The 19,521-nt window shown below is 46.0% G+C and overlaps 1 protein-coding gene across 3 annotated transcripts in view; it reads left to right on the top strand.

Moving 5' to 3' along the window:
- The window catches only part of ARHGEF28 (Rho guanine nucleotide exchange factor 28), a 188,905-nt gene that overhangs the window by 136,424 nt on the left and 32,960 nt on the right, over positions 1–19,521 (top strand). For all 3 annotated transcript variants that reach the window (XM_045021308.1, XM_045021309.1, XM_045021310.1), the window contains 7 exons: positions 3,259–3,381; positions 4,068–4,185; positions 5,075–5,329; positions 6,386–6,462; positions 13,665–13,843; positions 14,866–14,954; positions 17,094–17,276. In XM_045021308.1, the coding sequence (XP_044877243.1) occupies positions 3,259–3,381; positions 4,068–4,185; positions 5,075–5,329; positions 6,386–6,462; positions 13,665–13,843; positions 14,866–14,954; positions 17,094–17,276 (1,024 nt within the window). The remainder of the gene's footprint in view (positions 1–3,258; positions 3,382–4,067; positions 4,186–5,074; positions 5,330–6,385; positions 6,463–13,664; positions 13,844–14,865; positions 14,955–17,093; positions 17,277–19,521) is intronic.

Genomic DNA, 19,521 nt, shown 5'->3' with positions numbered 1-19,521 from the left:
AGGGGTGGGGGAGCAGGGAAACACCGAGTGGGGTGGTGGAGGAGGGGAGGAGGGAAGGACAAGGCCACGCTGCACTTCATTTTGTGCTTCCCTGCACTCTGATAGTGTCTGCCTCCATGCATTCTGCTGGGCTCTTTCAGTGAGGGAGGACTGCATGAGCTCAGAGAACATTTCATCGCAAGTGCATTTTTTCCGCCTTCTAATCTTCGCTAGCCTCTGGGATGGAGATGATACGGGAAGCATTGAAACATTTGCAGCTGCGGGAGGAAAAAAAAGGGAGAGTAGTCTTTAAAAAGACACATTTTAGAGAACAATAGGTAGACTCTTTCACTGTGAACCAAGCTGTTAACATTACATAGCACGTGTACTTTCTTTACAAGGTCGCATTTTGCCTCTTATATTGAGGGCCTGCCGGTTTGGCGTGAGAGATCTCACACACAGGGCTGGTGGGCAACAGAATTTGGCTTGCAGGCAGCCATGGTAAGCCACAGTCTTTTGGCTTCTTTAACCTTCATAACATGTGGGAATGGTTTCAAACAGCAGGACCTTCATTTCACATACCAAGCACCCATTAGGTTGGTCATTTAAAAAGGAGGGGCTGCGTGTTTTCGGGTTAACATGCAGCACAAACCCAACTACCCCCCCCCAGTTCTTTGGGATGATCGCTTCACCCCTCCCCCCACCGCATGGCTAACAGGCTTTGGGAGTATATCCAGGAGAGCTTCATTGAGATGTCCCTGGAGGATTTCACTCCATCCTCATACACATTAACAGACTTCCAGTAGCTGTACTGGCCACGAATGCATCCCAAGTCTTCAGGGCAAATTAATCATTAAACACGCTTGCTTTTAAACCATGGATTATATTTACATGTCCCTTCTCCTCCTTCTAGGTCCGGAAGCCTGCCTTCGGTGGGTTGGGAGGGTACTAGATCCAGGGTGATAAACAGTTCCTGGCTGTCGGGGAAAATGGTTTCTCTGCTTGCTTGCTGTGCGCTATCTTCAACCTCCTTCTCCTCCTCATCTTCCTTGTCCCCAAAATCCGCATCCCTGTTGTGTGTGAATCCATTGACGGAGTCCATGCTCAGGGCTGGGGTAGTTGTAGGGGCACCCCCTAGAATGGCATGCAGCTCATCATAGAAGCAGCATGTTTAGGGCTCTGACCCGGAGAGGCCATTTGCCTCTCTGGCTCTTTGGTAGGCTTGCCTGAGCTCCTTAAGTTTCACGCGGCACTGCTGCAGGTTCCTGTTATAGCCTCTGTCCTTCATGCCCTTGGAGATTTTTCCAAATGTTTTGGCATTTCGTCTTTTGGAATGGAGTTTGGATAGCACGGATTCGTCTCCCCATACAGCAATCAGATCCAGTACCTCCCGTTCGGTCCATGCTGGAGCTCTTTTGCGATTTTGGGACTCCATGGTCACCTGTACTGATGAGATCTGCATGGTCACCTCTGGGCTCGCCACGCTGGTCAAACAGGAAATGAAATTCAAAAGTTTGCGGGGCTTTTCCTGTCTACCTGGCCAGTGCATCTGAGTTGAGAGTGCTGTCCAGAGCGGTCACAAAGGAGCACTCTGGGATAGCTCCCAGAGGCCAATACCGTCGAATTGCATTCACACTACCCCAAATTCGACCCAGCAGGGTTGATTTCAGCGTTAATCCCCTCATCGGGGAGGAGTACAGAAATCAATTTTAAGAGCCCTTTAAGTCAACAAAAATAGCTTTGTTGTGTGGATGGGTGCAGGGTTAAATCGATCTAACGCTGCTAAATTCGACCTAAACTTGTAGTGAAGACCAGGGCGGAGAGAACCTGCTTCAGTATGAAATAAAACCCCCATCGACCTCACGTCTCTAGTCGCCACCTTGCTCCCCACAGTGGAACCCATGTGACAAGGTGCTGGAACAATTTATATAGCGCGGGTGCTGTGAGCCATTGAACCAAACTATAAACCCTGTAGATGATGGAAACAGCTTTAAGCCAGGTGCAGCACCCCGACTTCCAGCCCCTATGCCATATGGGTTATCTTCAAACGGTTACGATCCATACTTGGTGGGGACATTCTGAAAGAAACTTTTCCACAACCTCCTCTTCTGGCCTTCAAACAACCCCCCAACTTCGCCAAGCATGTCATTAGAAGCAAGCTCCCCACAGACCAGGACTCAAAGTAACACCTGACCTAGCCAGAATAACAGAGGCAAAACCTGCAGCCATATCTCCAATGCTACAACAGTCAACACACTGTCCAAGATTCATGTGTCCTATCACAACATGTGGTGTACCTCATCGGTGCACTAAATGCTCCAATAACTATGTGGGTGAAACCAGATAATCACTGCACTCTCAAATGAACTCACACAGAAAAACGATAAAAGCCAAAAACACTATATCATCTGTGGGTGAACATTTTCACAGAATGATCACTCTATGGCTGATCTCTTAGTCCTCATCCTCAGAGGAAACCTGCAAAAGATGAGCTTAAATTCATAATTCTGCTAGATACCAAAAATCATGGCCTGAATAGAGACACTGAATTTATGGCTTATTACAACTATCCATAACCCGCTTAACCCTACCCATCCCCAGCTTTCTCCCCACACCTCTATGAATAGAAAGATGTTAACGGGCCACTTCACCTTAAATGGTCTCTTGAAATATGTGTTAACTATTTATGCTAAACAGTCTGTTCCACCTTGTATTTAGCTGTGATTCTCTGTGTACATTTCCCAAACCTAAAGAAGAGCTCTGTGTAAGCTTGAAAGCTTGTCTCTCTCACCAACAGAAGTTGGTACAATAGAAGATATTACATCACCCACCTTGTCTCTCTAATATCCTGGGACCAACATGACTACAACAACACTGCACACTGTACTTGAAAGTGACAACACAAATAATGGTTACAAGAAGTAGACTTCTAAAATTCTCTGTTTTATTAAACTAAAGTAATATTCGTGGCAGATCTAAGGAGATTTGTTTGAGGTTTAAAATTAAATATATGGGATCACATCCAATTCACCTTACTTGTGTGCGTAGTTGTTTTTACAGTCAATCTGCTATATATATTCCAGCCTCTATAGGCCTGATTCTACATTCCTTATGCAGATTACAACTCCCATTGATTTATAGGATGCAGTGTCAAGACCCCGTATGTGGTTTATTTCCATTAACATCAATAGAAGTTACAATCGATAGTATGCAAAAATCCTTAAACATACTCTTTACAGTTAGGTATATTGTTGAGTACATTTTTATTATTTTCATCAGTTTTCAGAGGAAAATGCCAATAAAATGAAGAAAATATATGGAGAATTTTGTAGTCATCAAAAAGAAGCTGTTAATCTCTTTAAAGAGCTGCAACAAAACAAGAAGTTCCAGAATTTTATTAAAGTAAGTGCTTACAAAAATGTGACTGTTGTTAACAAAGTGGCCAGAAAACATGTTCATAATTTGATTTAAACAACACAGGGCCTGATTTTAAGAAGTAACCTCCCATTTTATTCATGCAATCTTGTGGGCACAAATAATTGTAGGTGCAAAATGGGAAATAGGATTGAGTTCCCTTTCAGAATCAGGTCCATGGTATTCAATAGATCTATTGCAATATCTTATTAAAAAAAACAACAGAGAGTCCTGCTTAATCAGAGAGTTGGTAAATTCCATTTTTGTTTAGATTAGAACATCAGTCTGGAATACACACACATTCCAGTTATGAGCCACCTCATCAATTATATCTTTCAGACATCCAGCTAAACCACCTCTGACTATATAGGAAAGATCTCCACACTAAACAAAGGATTATATATCAAATGAGGCACAGATAATGAATGTAAAGCTTGGTTTTGTGTATAATTTGCACTTTTTCAGCATTAATTGGAAATGTAGATATAGACTCAATAGCTGGGAGTATCAGGATGATATCTGACATTTCACTGTGGATAGTGCAGATAATTTAACATTTTTTTTTTCAGTTTCAATTTATTTAGCACATATAGATCTAATGCCTTTTGCTAGTAAATTAATATTTTAGTGTAACTTTCCTACTTACAATAAAATATGCATAATTATTTTTAAAGCTGCGAAATAACAATCTTTTGGCTCGACGTCGAGGAATCCCAGAATGCATTCTGCTTGTCACTCAGCGCATCACAAAATACCCAGTTCTGGTAGAAAGGATACTGCAGTACTCAAAAGGTGAGTAATAGATTCAATCTTGCCTCATATCAGAGACAAATCTGGAACTTTAATACATCTCTTGCATAATATATGCAACATAGTCCCAAAGCGTGAAATTTGCAATTGTGCACCACTTAAGCTGTCTACACAGGGTAAATGTCACCCAAACAGTATGTCTGGTGTATATATTTGTTAGGAATTGGCAGACTTTAAAAGTTTCAGAGGTCAGGTTCAGATAAGCCTCAAAATTCTGAGTCTAATTGTTTTAGCAGAAGATCTTGAATGTCAGATGTGGAACTTTTTTGGGACTAAGCCTGGAAAACTATTTAAGTGAATTCAAGGAAGTGTCTCATAACTAGTGCTGGACAATAAAATATTACAAAATGTTTTCCTTTAATAGTCATACAAAGTTGCTTCAATTCTTTCTTTGCCGCCTTTGAATATTCTAGTGATCAATAAACTGACAGGCATATTTGCAAAAATGGAGACTATGCACCTATTCATGCTGTAAACCAGATTCTAAATTATTTTCATCCAGTCAGGAGACACAACATGCCATGTGATCTATGTGTATAATCTAAATTTTAAATGTTGAATACTGCAAGTGAATTGCTTATAAAGAATCAACAGTATATGAATTATTTGTGGAAACTATTTGGCAAGTAATTCTGACTATTGAATAAATCTGAGATAATTACAAACTGCTCAGGGACATATCACAAATACAAAAAAAGACAATATTTTTCAAATAAATTACTAATCAGAAATTAATTTCCTAGATCTGTTTACAACATATCAGTTGATTTAAGTCTTGAACTGTGTTAAGCAGATCATATAAAATCAGGAAAAATGTCATCTTTTGAATAGGGTGAATACTGTAATGTTGTCTGTTCTTTGTTTCATACAGAAGGAACAGAAGAGCATAAAGACTTATGCAAAGCCCATTGCCTGATTAAGGACATGATTGCAGCAGTAGACTTGAAAGTCAATGAATATGAAAAAAGGCAAAAATTGCTGGAGATCCTCAATAAGATTGAAAACAAAACTTATACCAAATTGAAAAATGGCCATGTTTTCAGGAAGCAGGACCTGAAAAAGAAAGAGAGAACACTTTTGCATGAAGGTTTGGTGTATTGGAAAACTGCTACTGGACGTTTCAAAGGTACCACATCTTTGCAAAGAAATTCCATACCTTTTTATTTGCAAATAATGTATAAAAATTAACATTTGGGTTAAAAAGATAAAATCACTTGTAACAATAGTTCACAAATGTGAGTTCATGAGGTAGTGGAATTTAAGGTACCATAAAGGAACAAGAAATGCTGCTAATCGCTGACACTGTAATTCTAGATTAGAAAGTGTTGTGGTTCGTATGTGATGCACAGTACACCTAGGCATGGGGCTAAATTCAGACATGACATAACCAATCACACAAGATTCTTGCACTCTGCTGCTATTTGCATTTCTTGCTGCAAACTTGCCCCTCTGCACCCATAGCATGCAGTTTACATGCACACTGTCTTGTGACATACTGACATATACATTTACACCACCCAGTACTTCATGTCTGATTTTGGCCCCTGGTGTCAAAATCACACTCACCTGCACTTGCAACACCTTCATTTGAGAAGAAGACTCAGGACCAAATTTGACTGGAGCCACATATGTACATCTAAGTGCAGAATTTGGTCTTCAGTGTTTAATCATACACAATTTTCTTTTTTGCTGCCATTAACGTCCCATTAAAAGCCATCTATTCATGGTTTGTCTTATAAATTAGGAAAAAAATACACAAATGCTTTTATCCATATTTCCTTGTGCTGTGATTATATCAAGCCTCATAAACATCAACAACAAGAAAATAAATTAGTGTGGGTCTGTCCTTGGATGTGATTTCTCCAAAGAACACCTAGTCACTTCAGGAGGAAGTGCTGGCAATTTGGTGCTTGTCCCTTTTTTCCATCCAAGTTAGTACTTACTGATCAAGTGATCCAGCATTCTGTTGCAGGAAGGTGGCAGCTAAAAGTGCCATCGTTCACACAAGCTGTAAAATGGTAGCCTGAAATTGCTTTCGGCAGACTGTGATGAGATGCAGATATTTCATACTCAGTTTACTGTAAGAATTCTTAACAGTTTCCATTGATCAGGATTTGTCTTCAGGTTAAAAGGAGAAATTGATTGTGATATCTTTCATTAAAACCACTCTCTTTTTTTAAAGATAGTTTAGCCCTGCTTCTAACTGATGTGCTGCTGTTTTTACAAGAAAAAGACCAAAAATATATATTTGCAGCTGTTGTAAGTATATAAACAGCATTTTTAATACATATTTTAAATATTTTATTTGTGCGTTTCTTAAAAGTTAGCTGCTCTTCTAGGTTTTGTTATCCAGTTATACTGATAGTAACATTGTTGGGTTTTTTTTATGGTGCTGGGAATCTTGTCTGAGCAAAAATGTATTTGTATATGGAAAACTAAGATTATTTCCAAAGTTAAAGTCTATGTTCTTCTTCAAGTGCTTGCTCATGTCCATTCCATATTAGGTGTGTGTGCTTGCCACATGCACCAGTGCCGGAAGTTTTTCCCTCAGTAGTATCCGTACGGGAGCGACTCTGGTGCCCTCTGGAGTGGCACCTACATGGTGCATATAAGGAGCGCTGCCAGCTCCCCCCACCCTCAGTTCCTTCTTGCCGCCAGTGACTGTGCACAGAACGTTCCCCGCTCTTACTAGCGTTGCTTAGGCTTCATTTGTACAAACTAGAGTTCTTGTAAAGTTAGTGTACATAGTTAATAATTGAGTTAGTTAGCCCTTAGCAGTACTTAGTTTTGTTAGTCCTTTCGGGGACTTAGGCAGGGGACGGGGCATGCCCTGGACCCCAGGCTTTAAGCCCTGCGATCACTGCTAACGGCCCCTGCCCATGAGCAATCCGCATAGTAGCTGTCTCAGGTGCCTTGGTGAAGGTCACATAAGTGTTAAGTGTCGAATCTGCAAGTCCTTTAAATCTAGGACCAAGAAAGAGCGTGAGATCAGACTCAAAGTGCTCCTCATGGAGTCGGCACTCACTCCGACCCCAAAGCAAAGGTCTGACTCAGCACCCAGCACTGGGGCATCAGTGCGTAGTGCCCCGCCAGTGCCATTGACAAGCCGGCACTGATCCCCATCCACGGCTCCAGCCAAGAAGTCAAAGAAGGCCGGTAGGGGACGGTCTCCGACTCCCTACAAGGGGAAGGACAGGGCTGGGGGCAAGTTAAGACCAGCGCCAGGTGGCTCATCTCCCCCATCAGGAAGTCGAGCCTCAGCTCACGTCGAGCAATGCAGTCCACCCCGTTCCTTGCCTGCAGGCCCGGATTAACTTTTTGTGGGCCTGGTGCCAAACATATTTGTGGGCCTCCATGGGGAAAGGTGCAGGGGGGCGGGATGGTGAGGCTCCAGAGTGATGGGTGGGCTGGGGGCACAGCGCGGCGGGAGCAGCCCCGCTCTGTGCAGCCCAGCAAGAGGCACTGTTTACAAACCTGCAGTTGCCAGATGCACACTGGCCTGCCCAGCCCTGTGCTGCCAGCATGCCTCTTCCCTTTCCGGGCGGGCCCGCACCACACCGCCCCCCTGCCCAGCACCCCACCCTTATGCCCAGCACCCCCTCGCCTAGAGACCTCCACCACAGATCTTTATGCCCAGCCCCCACTCTCCCAGAGACCTCCCCCACTGTCTTCCTACAACTGCACAGCACACTGCACAGCACACCGCTTGCCCAGCACCCCCCGCCCATAGACTTCCCCACTGCCCACCATCTTCCTCACAGTCCCAGCATCACAGCTGCACAGCACCCCATATTCCTGAGGGGATTCTGCACCAAAAAGGTAAAAATTCTGCATACAGTATTTTAAAATTCTGCACATTTTATTTGTCAATAAATAAATGTGGAAGCTCCAACATGGCAGTGGGGAGCACAGGCCACTGGTTGCATGGAGGTGGGAGATTACCCTGCAGCCTCCCCCCACCCCACCCCGGGACAGGGACTTGGCAGTGAGGCTGCACCCGACTTTGACACAGTGCAAAGGCCAGGCCTGCCCCAGAAACACCCTGGGGCCCTGCCCCCTGTGCCAGGCGCACCAGGTGCGGGTGAGCAGGCTCAGCCTGGCAGCAGGATCCAAGTGCAGAGGGAGTTAGTGTGGGGGGATCCAGGTGGGGATAAGAGAGTTCTCTGTGGGGCAGTCTGGGTGCAGGTGGCTCAGTGGGAGATCTGGATGCACAGAAGCTCATTGTGGGGTTCCAGGTGCAGGGGCAATGGGACTCTGCAGGGGATCCAGGTGAAGGTGTGTGTCTAAGTGCAGGGGAGGTGGGGTTCATTGGGGGGTGCAGGTGGTTGGGGCTCAGTGGGGAGGGTGTCTGGGGGGGCTCATCGGGGTGGTACAGATGCAGGGGAGGTGGGGCTTGTCAGGGTGAGGGTTCAATGGGCCAGCTTCTGCCAAGGGGATGCCGCATGCTAGGGTCCAGTTTCCCTCCTGCCCCTGCTTACCCCATTCCCTTCTCTTCCCCATCCTATGCCCCTTCCTTCACCCCTGCCTCTGTTTCCCCCAACCCCTTCTCTTTCTCATCCCATGCCCTTTCCCTACTGTCCCATCTCCTCCCCATCCCATCCCCTTTGTCCCCACTGCCTCTTCCCCCCCCTTGCTTCTCTTCCCCATCCCATGTCCCTTCCCTACCACTCCATCTCCTTCCCAGGCTTGAGGGGCAGGGGTGAAACGGCCCCCCCAGCATGAGCCTGTGGAGCGGGTTGGGGTCAGATTGCTCCACTTTCTGTCGCCCGGTGAGTGCAGGGCAGGCCCGACCCGCACTCATGGGGCGGCGGGAATTGGCGTGATCTGGCCCCAGCCCACTCCGCTCTGCTCCCCTGGCTCCAAGACTTTTGGGGAGGGGAGAACTGCCCCCAAGCACTTACTGCTGGCGCGGCTGGGAGCCGGTGGAGCGGGCTGGGGCCAGAGCGGGTTGCTTCACTTCCCACCGCCCAGTGAGAGCTGGGCGGGCCCAACCCCTGCTGCAGTCCCCTGGGACGCATAGCTCAGGGGAGAGGGTTTGGGGGGGAAGGGGCGGCGTGGGGACAGGGCTGGGGTGAAGCAGGGGTGGGAAGAGGCAGGGCAGGGATGGAGCAGGAGTGGGGGCAGCTTTCCTGGCCGGCTTAGCCAGCCAGGGGATTGGGCTGGCTGGGGCCCCTTCTGACTCTGGGCCTGGTGCCATGGTAAACCCAGTACTGCCTGCCCGGGAGTCCAGACAGAGGCAAGCCTTCATCATCTTCAGGTGCCATCGATGCTTGAAGTGCTCCAGGCTGTGCAGGAGAGCCTGATGTTCCTGGTGCTGCCCATACCGGCTCCGGCGGTGCCCAGACCTCGGGATAAGCCCACCTTGGGACCTTTCCATCCTCCCTCGCCTCAACGGTGCCGCTCCCCATCGCGGGGGATGTCCCGCCACCATTCACCCGCTCTAAGCCGTCATGCCTCGGATTTAGGGAGTTAGATGCTTTGGAGCCCTCTACAGTCATCGGACCTTGGGAACCAGCAGCAGGATTCGAGATGGACTTTGCCGATTACCTAGCGCAGACTCTCGGAGGCACACACTCCCTGACAGGAATGTTGGGACCAGCCCTTCGTGTCACCGGAACATCATTGCAGATCCCGGGAATGATTGGAGGACCGCAACCGCGGTCCCCGCCAACAATCCCTGAGACGAGTGTCACCGTATCAGAGAGATCCCTCCCCCCGCAATACCTCCAAGTCCTGCTCCTCATCCCAATACCAGTCTTGAAGCATGAGGCGTGGATTGCCAGTCTCCCATCGCAGATCTGCCGAGCATCACTGGTCCCCGAGGTCCCCGCGGAGACACATGTCCTGCTTGGACTGGTCCTCCTCGAGATGCGACCGTGATTATTGCCAGGCACACGGTCGCTGATCCAGTGGATCCGGGTCACCAGGCAGCAATCGCTCTGGATATGGCATGGCTCTGGCATGGCTCCACATTGTCGGAGCAGCCTCCCAGACCTTCAGTGCTGCCTGCATTGTTGCTACTGAACCCTGGCCCGTGGCCCCAGGCCCAGTGGCCGGGCCTATGGTATCCCTGGAACCTGTGGGGGTTCATCCAGCCCTCCCAGCATGCATGCTCAGCATCGGGAGCCGTGGACAGGCCTGTGACGTCGACAACCCAACTCCCTCTGGTGCCTGAGGCCCTGGGGATAAGACCCAGGAAGTCCATGTGGACCAAGGGGAACAGCCTTCTGGACCACCAATGGGTGTTGTGTAACCCACGGTACCGGCCTCCTCCTTGTCGTCACCGGACAAGACTATCATGGAGCCCCTCACCCGATTCCTCTGGATGAGTTGAAGAGGGTCATGTCCAACCTTGGCCTGCAGGTGGAGGAGTTGGAGGAGCAAGCAGATTCCATATTTGACGTCCTCTCCTCCACAGCCCCTGCTAGGGTAGCCCTTTCCCTTCACAAAGGGGTACTGAAGATATCCAGTGCCTTGTGGCAAACCCCCTTCTCTCTGCCCTCCATTTCCAAATGGATAGAGCATAAGTACTTTGTCCCAATTAAGGGTCACGAATACCTTTACTCCCATTCTGCCTCAAATTCCCTGGTGGTCAAGGCAGTTAACCACAGGTAACGCCAGGGGCAACCCAGAGCTACCCCCAAAAAAATAAAGACTCCAGGAGACTGGACTTATTCAGACAAAAAAATTATTCCTCGTCTAGCTTACAGTTGAGGGTGACCAACCACCAGGCTCTCCTTGGCCGCTACGACTGTAATATGTGGCAGACTGTGGCTAAGTTCGAGAATGCCCTCCTGGAAAGTTCCTGTAAAGAATTCCGGGTGATCCTCAACGAAGGCACGGCCACTGCCAGGGTGGCCCTTCAAGCAGAATCTGATGCTACTGAAGGACTCCCCATAATCCCTAAAAACCCTGGGGCTCTATGTTCCAGGCCCGGCACATAAGCAGTTCAAACCGCAACTTCCCCAGGGGCAAGGGAGCCAGCCCCGGCAGGACCTGCTGCACAAAAATCCCAAGGGCTACAGATGACATACAAGCCACCCACCTCGACCCTCTGCCCAGTTGGGCTTGACCCGTTCCAAGCAAGGAGCTAAAAAGTTGTTTTGAGGGTGTGCCTGGGGGTGCCCAGTCTGTTTTCTGGATCCTATTTTCCCAATTTTTTTGCAACTGCCTTTCCTTTTTCCTCCCGGCGTGGTCGGCAATAACTTCGGACCGCTGGGTCCTCAGTATGGCAGTGCAGGGCTACGCCCTCCAATTTATTTACACACACACACCCCGTCCCAGTATCACAGTCAGCTCCTACACCCCAAGCAGGAGTCTCTACACCTCTTGGCGTAGATGCTCCATGGTTGAACCTGGGGAAGCGTACCTGCTCGGAGGAGGTCCAGCAGGTCCTCCTCAGAAGTAGGAAGCCATCCACGAGACTAACTTACCTGATCAAGTGGATGAGTTTTTCCTGCTGGACATTGGAGTGTGGCATTTCTCCCTCGTGTTCAGTGCAGTCCATCTTGGACTACTTACTGCAACTCAGGACCCGACGTCTGGCGCATTCTTCCATTACAGTGCACCTTGCAGCCATCTCCGCGTTCCACCAGCTGATCCAAGGTCAGATGGTCTTTTCTCACAACATGACTGTCAGCTTCCTGAGGGGCCTTGAGAGGCTTTACCCACAGGTACGGGTACCCCTGTCCCGCAGTGGGACCTTAACCTGGTCCTCTCCAGGCTCACTGGCCTGCCTTTTGAGACGCTGGGCTCCTGCTCCCTTTCTTACTTGTCCTGGAAGGTCACTTTTTCCTGGTGGTGGCGATGTTGGCGAGATGAGTCTCAGAGATTAAGGCCTTGACATCGGAACCGCCTTACACAGTGTTTTATAAGGACAAGGTCCAGCTGCGGCCCCACCCAGCCTTCCTACTGAAGGTGGTATCTTCCTTCCATATGAGCCAGGATGTGTTCCTGCCTGTGTTCTGTCCCAAGCCGCAGAAGACTGCTAAGGAGAGGTGTCTGGACACGCTGGACATCCAGAGGGCCTTGACTTTTTATTTAGAATATACCAAGCCTTTCCATAAATTGACCCAGCTCTTCATTGTTACAGTGGATAGGATGAAGGGCCTTCTGCTTTCTTTGCAGAGGATTTCCAACTGGATCATCTCTTGCATAAAGACCTGTTACGAGCTAACAAAGGTCCCGCCACTGCAGCCAATCATCAGGGCCCCCTCGACTAGAGCACAGGCATCTTTGGTGGCCTTCCAGGTGCACATCCCTATCCAGGACATCTGTAGAGCCGCGACATGGTCCTCGGTCCACATGTTCACGTCTCATTATGCCATCACTCAGCAGGCCAGAGATGATGCTGGGTTCGGCAGAGCTGTATTACAATCTGCGTAGCTGTGAACTCCTACCCGCCTCCACAGGAACTGCTGGGAGTCACCTAATGGAATGGACATGAGCAGGCACTCAAAGAAGAAATGACCTTTCCCATGTTCTTTGAGATGTGTCACTCATGTCCATTTCATGGCCTGCCCTCTTCCCCACTGTCAGAGTTTCCTGCAAGAAGGAACTGAGGGCAAGGGGAGTCAGCGGTGCCCCTTGTGCTGAGCCATGTGGGCGCCACTCCAGAGGGCGCCAGAGCCGCACCCCTATGGATTCTGCTGAGGGAAAAACTTCTGGCACCACCGATGCATGTGATGAATGCACACACCTAATATGGAGTGGATATGAGCAACACTACTTGCAGAACACCAGTTATGGAAAAGGTAACTGTCTTTTTTAAGAAGAGGGAGTTGAGCAGAAAAGAGGGGAGAAATTATTTTTAAGTTGTGTCTCACCTGATTATGAAGGTCCATAATAGAGCAGGTTCTTTTAGTTTTTTATAAAAGTAAATTCAAAATCTGTAAATCAAAAATGAAGATTTATTTTAATTGCAAATACAGTAATAAATACATTATATGTCAAATATATAAAATGTTTGTGGGTAAATTTTTCAAAAGCACCTACATGACTTTGGAGCCTAAATCTCATAGAAAATCAATGGGATTTAGGCTTCTAAATCACTTGGATGGTTTTGAAAATTTTACCCTTGAGGAATTCTACACAAGCCTATGCAATTAGACATCAGGGAAAAAGACAGAAACATTATTACTAACCCAGGTAGACTATAGGACACTACAGAGTCACATTTTTTAACATATAAACACCAGTTTTAGCCCAATAATTTATCCCAAGGACAGTGTAAAATAAATCATAATTTGACTATTGAAAGGAATACTTGATAGAATATTTGTTTGCCTGATCATTCAAAACTTGAGCCCACCAGCTGATCTTTGGCAAAATCCACTTAGAGTGTGACCATAAAAGTCAAGACTAAGATTAATTTGAAAAAGTAACAATTGTGCTTTAAAAAATGCTTATCTTTTGTAATAGGATAATTTTTCTTCTGCATTTGTTGTGATTATTTTCTATAGGACCAGAAGCCTTCCGTTATATCTCTTCAGAAGCTGATAGTAAGAGAGGTAGCCAATGAAGAAAGAGGGATGTTTCTGATTAGTGCTTCATCTGCAGGGCCTGAGATGTATGAGATTCATACAAATTCTAAAGAAGAACGCAATAACTGGATGAGGCAGATTCAAGATGCAGTGGAAAGGTACAGGAAGGTGTCTGTATTTCTTTTTACCATGCAAAGAAGGCGCATGTCTTATGGCAGGAATTGTATATCACTAGAGCTGTGCCAAGCCTGTCAGTTCAGGCTTGCATGGAGCTCAGCAAGCCATTTTGCTTGTTGGTTTTGTTTCACGTGGATTTTCACCCCACAGCCAAATTCAGCAATGGCATAAGTGGACTCAGGTTCATTTGACGTCAGTATCTGGCTCCCACTACTCTATATTAGTTCATTGCCAAATACTCACTGGAGTCACCCATATGTTTCTGTGGTGAAATGGAGTTTTTTCTTTGAATTGGGGGCTCACATAAACCCCAAAACCTCAGAGTGAAACTTGGCCAAACAGCTGAGTTTCTCTGAGTTTCTGTCGGAAGTTGTACACCCTTCCCCTTTCCCTATGAGACCTCATATGCAAGCCAGCTCAGATTCCCTTTCCCATGGCATTCATGATATTCTGGGGTGCTGTAGACCTCCAGACCTTCTCATGTCCTTGGGAAATCTCCCTCATATCTTCTTGGGATGGCAAGCTGGCCTGCTGCCTCAAGTTTAGTTGACAAGGTAAGTCTGCTCCTCATAATCCCCCAAAATATCTTCACAGTACCACAGCTATGAGGGTATTCCCTCCAATGTCATTCTTAAAGACATTGGAGGGAAGGGTCAAGGCATACTATTAGCCCACAGAAGTAGGTGTGGTCTCAATCTTTGCCCAATTTGCAAATCTCCGTGAACTAAGGTTGGACTGAGTATTTGCTAGGTTTGAAGATCTGTTATGAAATATTTGCACAGCTGTAGTTTTCCTTTTTTTTTTTTTTTTGGCGGTCCTACTATGGTGAAGAGAAACACAGAGCTTAGTTTTGAACTACTTAATATTTTAAAAGAGGGTCTGCTTCTCTGTTACAGCAGAAGTTGCTAACATTGCATTTTATTTTTTATGGCTGAAAAATTTCTGTATGTGTGATATATACAGATTTACTTTATCTGCCTTTGTTTGCATTTCAACATTAAAGTTGCCCGGAGGAAGAAGGAAAAATTAGCGAATCTGATGAGGATAGACGGATAGCTGAGGCCAAAGCAGCCAAAATTCAAAAATGTCAAGGTACAGTGCCTCTCACGCTACGCTTAAAATTCCAGTGCCAGAGAGTTAGGAGTGTAAAAAATAATCTGGATTACTGACTAATAAGGGGATGTACAACAGGTGCTCAGATACCGTAGTGATGACTTCAGGATGGTTGGATTGATAGATAAACTTCTGAAGTGGTAAAGCAAGGGAGTGCTTTGACGTGTGTGACTTGAGCCTAGACTTATTTATTTCTTTGATATTTCATTGTATCCTCCTGTTTTATATTTTGACCTACTGAAATCAATACAAGAAAAAGTATTGAAAAAGCCAAAGAAACTGATGTTTTCAAATAGGCATTGAACAGGTATAGTTCTTTATTTGCCGAAATAGCCTAAACCTTCAGTAGTTACATGGATTTGTATTTCTTTATAACAACTCATCTGTCACTACTTCATTGTATATTATCCAAACATACAGCATTTAGGCCTAGGCTGCGCACTTTTGATACGGTGAGATACAAATTGCACATCTTTGCTGCTGCTCCCAGGGATGATTGACTCCAGGGGAGAGCAAGTGGTAGAGTTGCTAATATTTGAGTATTACATTCCAGGGGTGTAATCCAGACCTGTGAGGGGTTGTCACTGCCTGCCCTGCAACATTGGGTGCCTCACAATGCTTTGCTGCTGTAGCTCCAAACCTGGGTTGCTCACAGACAGCCAAACAGCATGCAAGTCACACTGACTGCCTATGTGTAGCTGCAGCCTGGCAGCTACACACCAGCCACATTCTGGCTTCCAGCAGCCTTGGTAACCACTTGCAGGGTCACCCCAACACACTCCCAGTCCCCAACTTTCCTCAAATATGTATGTTCTGCATTGTGCAGCCCTCTACTGGACAGTTCCAATATTATTGGCCTGTTGCTCTTGGAAGGTGTCAGTGTACAACAGTTTTCTATATTAACTGCAGTTACTAAACAATTCAGTTTAAACACTACACTGGAGTAGTTTTGATTCAAGAATAAAACAAGTTTAACTACAAAGAGAGAGATTTTAAGTGAATACAAGTACAAGGTATTAAAGTCAGAAATGGCTGTAAGAGGAATAAAGATAAAATGCTTTCTAGTAACTAAAACTTAACAAACTAGTCTTGGTTCAAGGTAAAATTCTTAACACAGGTTCCCAGCAATATTGCTGATCAAATTTTCATGTCAGGATCTCTCTCAAAATCCAAACGCTGGTTCCTTTCTCTTCTTGGGAGAAAGAGAGAAAGAGAGAGAGAAAGTCTGGGTGTTCTTTGCCCCTCACTTTTATAGTCCAGGCAGCCTTTGAAATGCATTTTCCTGAGGGTTATCCCTAGATAAAGTTCCTTCCTGCTGTGAGGATTGAGACAAGAGTCTCGTGGTGAAAGAAAAGTCTCGTTGTTTGTTAAAATGTAGATTGATCTATTCCTGCCCCCTCCCTCCCCCACTTTGCTGCCAAAAAATGGCCACTTGATGGGTGATTGCCAATCAGATTTGATGACACCTGGCTAGAGGTGCCAGCTTGTATTTTGTCTTTGAAAAACAGGTTTCTCCCCTCCTTCCCCCGATTTTGTCTGGTGGACACATTTCACCATGATATTATTGACCTGCAAGTTATTGATACCTCACAAAGCATATTTTGTTCAAAGATTACAATCATATATATGATATGAATACTGCGGTGCATTTGGTCATAATGGGGAGAACAACTTTAGATCTCCACTGGGACCTTCGTGGTGGAGGCTAATTAGAGATGCACTGAATCCTCACTTCCTCTAGCTGCCTTAGCCAGGCCTCCTTCATGGAATTGCCCACTTTTGGGGCTGCATCAAATGGCTGAGGGGCCCCACAATGTAGGCAAGATTACATCATCAGAATTCCTCAACGGTCAGACTTTCTGCCACTGTGGGAACTTTGTCAGGATCTGGGTCAGCTTTCATCAGTGCAGACCATGGATGGAATGAATCTTGTCCCTTTCAGTTTACAAAACTGAAACTGATGTACCTTGTACCTTGGCTTTGTTTGTAGGTATGTAGTAGCTTTGAATTAGCAATGATAATGTGGCAGATGGATAAGAGGAGGAGGGGGAAGCGTACTTTACCTTCAGAACAGAATGGCATTATTGCTAACATAATATGTCCAAATTTGGTTAATAGAATCTCTGAGTAACCAGGACCAGCAGATCTGCAGTTATTTGGAAGATAAGCTGCATATCTACGCAGAGCTTGGAGATATGAGTGGATTTGAGGATGTCCATGTGGAACCACATCTCCTTATCAAACCTGACTCTGGAGAAATGCCACAGGCTTCCTCATTGTTGGCAGCAGCACTCAGGGAAGGTGAGTGTCTAGAAGGAAATGAAGCAGCAACTGTGTAGATCACAGATGCCGGCTTCCAACTTTCCCCATGTGTGCTCAACCCCAGCTCAGCCCCAGGCCCTGCTCCCACCCCACCCCTTCCCCCAAGGCCTGCCCCAACTCTTCCCACCCCCGCTATGCCCCTGCCCAGCTCCACCCCCTTCCTCGAGTGTGCCCTGTCCCCACTCCTCCTTCTCCCTCCCAACGTCTCCTGCACACCACAGGATGCGCTAGGAGGAAGAGGGAGGAGTTGATCATCCGGGCCGCTAGCAGGCGGGAGGTGCTGGGGAGGGGGGGGAAGGGTAGCTTGGCTGCTGCTGGGTGCTAAGCACCCGCTAATTTTTTTCCGTGGGTGCTCCAGCCCTGGAGCACCTGCGGAGTCGGCTCCTATGGTGTAGATAGGCCCCGAGGGAGGTATTTGAAGTGAATAATCCATTGATACCACTTAGTTTGCAGCCATATTGCTTTATGGTATGATTTAGCAAGGTCTCAAAAGCTCAGCAGGTTTGAGCTATGTGAATAGCTGGATAAGAGACCTCCAAGAAATGACTACCCTAGTGCTGTGGGAGGTGGTGCTGCGGGTTGCATGTTTTATGGAGTCATAAAAATGTAGGGCTGGAAAAGAGACCATGTAAACCTAGACCACTCCTGACAGGTCCAACCTGTTCATAAAAACCTTCAATGCTGGGGATTCTACAACCTCCCTTGGAAGCCGATTCCCAAACTTAACTACCCTTATCGTTAGAAAGCTTTTACTAATATCTAACCTCCCTTGCTGCAGATTAAGCCCATTGCTACTTGTGCTACCTTCAGTGGACATGGAGAACAATCGATCACTGTCCCCTTTATAACAGCCCTTGACATATTTGAAAACTCTTATTAGGTCTCCCCTCAGTCTGCTTTTTTCAAGACTAAACATGCCCAATTTTTAACCTTTCCTCATAGGTCAGATTTTCTAACCCTTTTACATTTTTGTTGCTCTCTTCTGGGCTCTCTACAGTTTGTCCACATCTTTCTTAAAATGTGGTACCCAAAGCTGGACACAGTACCCAGCTGAGGCCTCACCAATGCAAAGAAGATTGGGACAGTTACCGCCTGTGTCTTGCATACAGTCAATGCACCACAGAACGATATTAGCTTTTTTCACAACGTCATCACGTTGGTTCATATTCAATTTATCATCTGCTATAAATCCCAGATCTTTTTCAACAGTACTATTGCCTAGCCAATTATTCCCCATTTTGTAGTTGCACATTTGATTTTTTCCTTCCCAAGCATAGTACTCTGCACTTTTGTCTATTGAATTTCATCTTGTTGATTTCAGACCAATTCTCCAGTTTCTCCAGGTCATTTTAAATTCTAATCCCGCCTTTCCAAGTGCTTGCAACCTCTCCTATCTTAGTGTTCTCCACAAATTTTAATAAGTAAACGGTCCACTCTGTTATCCAACTCATCAATGGAAATGTTGAATAGTACCAGACCCAGAACAGATCTCTGCAGGACCCCACTAGATATGTTCTCCCAATTTGACAGTGAACAGTTGATCACTACTCTTTGAGTATGGTTTTTCAACCAGTTGTGTGCCTACCTTATCGTAATTTCATTTAGATCACATTTTCATAGTTTGCTTATGAGAATTTCATGTGGGTCTGTGTCAAAAGCCTTACTGAACTCAAGATGTAGCACGTCTACTGCTTCCCCCCACATCCAACCCTGTCAAAGAAGGAAACTCTGACTGATGATGGGTGAAATCTATAGGAAAAAACTTGTCAATGTTTTGGAGGTGTTCATGATGGAAGAATATTTTCTTCTAATATTATTTCAAACAAGTTATATTTTAATTAAATGTACTGTCTGAGTATAATGTTCTCATTCTGTCTACTGAGAAATGCATAGATTCACAGTGAAAAAGCCCCAAGTTCAAAGTAAGTTCATCAGTTGCCAAGAAGGTATTACTTGGAGATACATCTTTCCAGCATCTATTTTCATAGTGGAGCCTGACCTCTCTGAGGGTGCATCTTATGAGATAATTATCTCTTGGTTATAGGATAAAAACAATAATGTACATGAGAACCCTAGGTAAGACTAAGTATAATAGAGCATACACACATCCTCCTTTTTCTGCCCATTTTTAATTTTGATTTTCCTTCCCATCTCTGTTGCTGTTCACGGTGCTGTAAACATCTGGGTTTTGAGGTTAATGTTACAGCAGTTCCCAAGGGGATCA

This window comes from Mauremys mutica, chromosome 6, assembly GCF_020497125.1.
Source record: "Mauremys mutica isolate MM-2020 ecotype Southern chromosome 6, ASM2049712v1, whole genome shotgun sequence".
Classification (NCBI taxonomy): Eukaryota; Metazoa; Chordata; order Testudines; family Geoemydidae; genus Mauremys; species Mauremys mutica.
The sequence above is the reverse complement of the archived record's forward strand: the minus strand, read 5'-3'. Positions and strand labels throughout refer to the sequence as shown.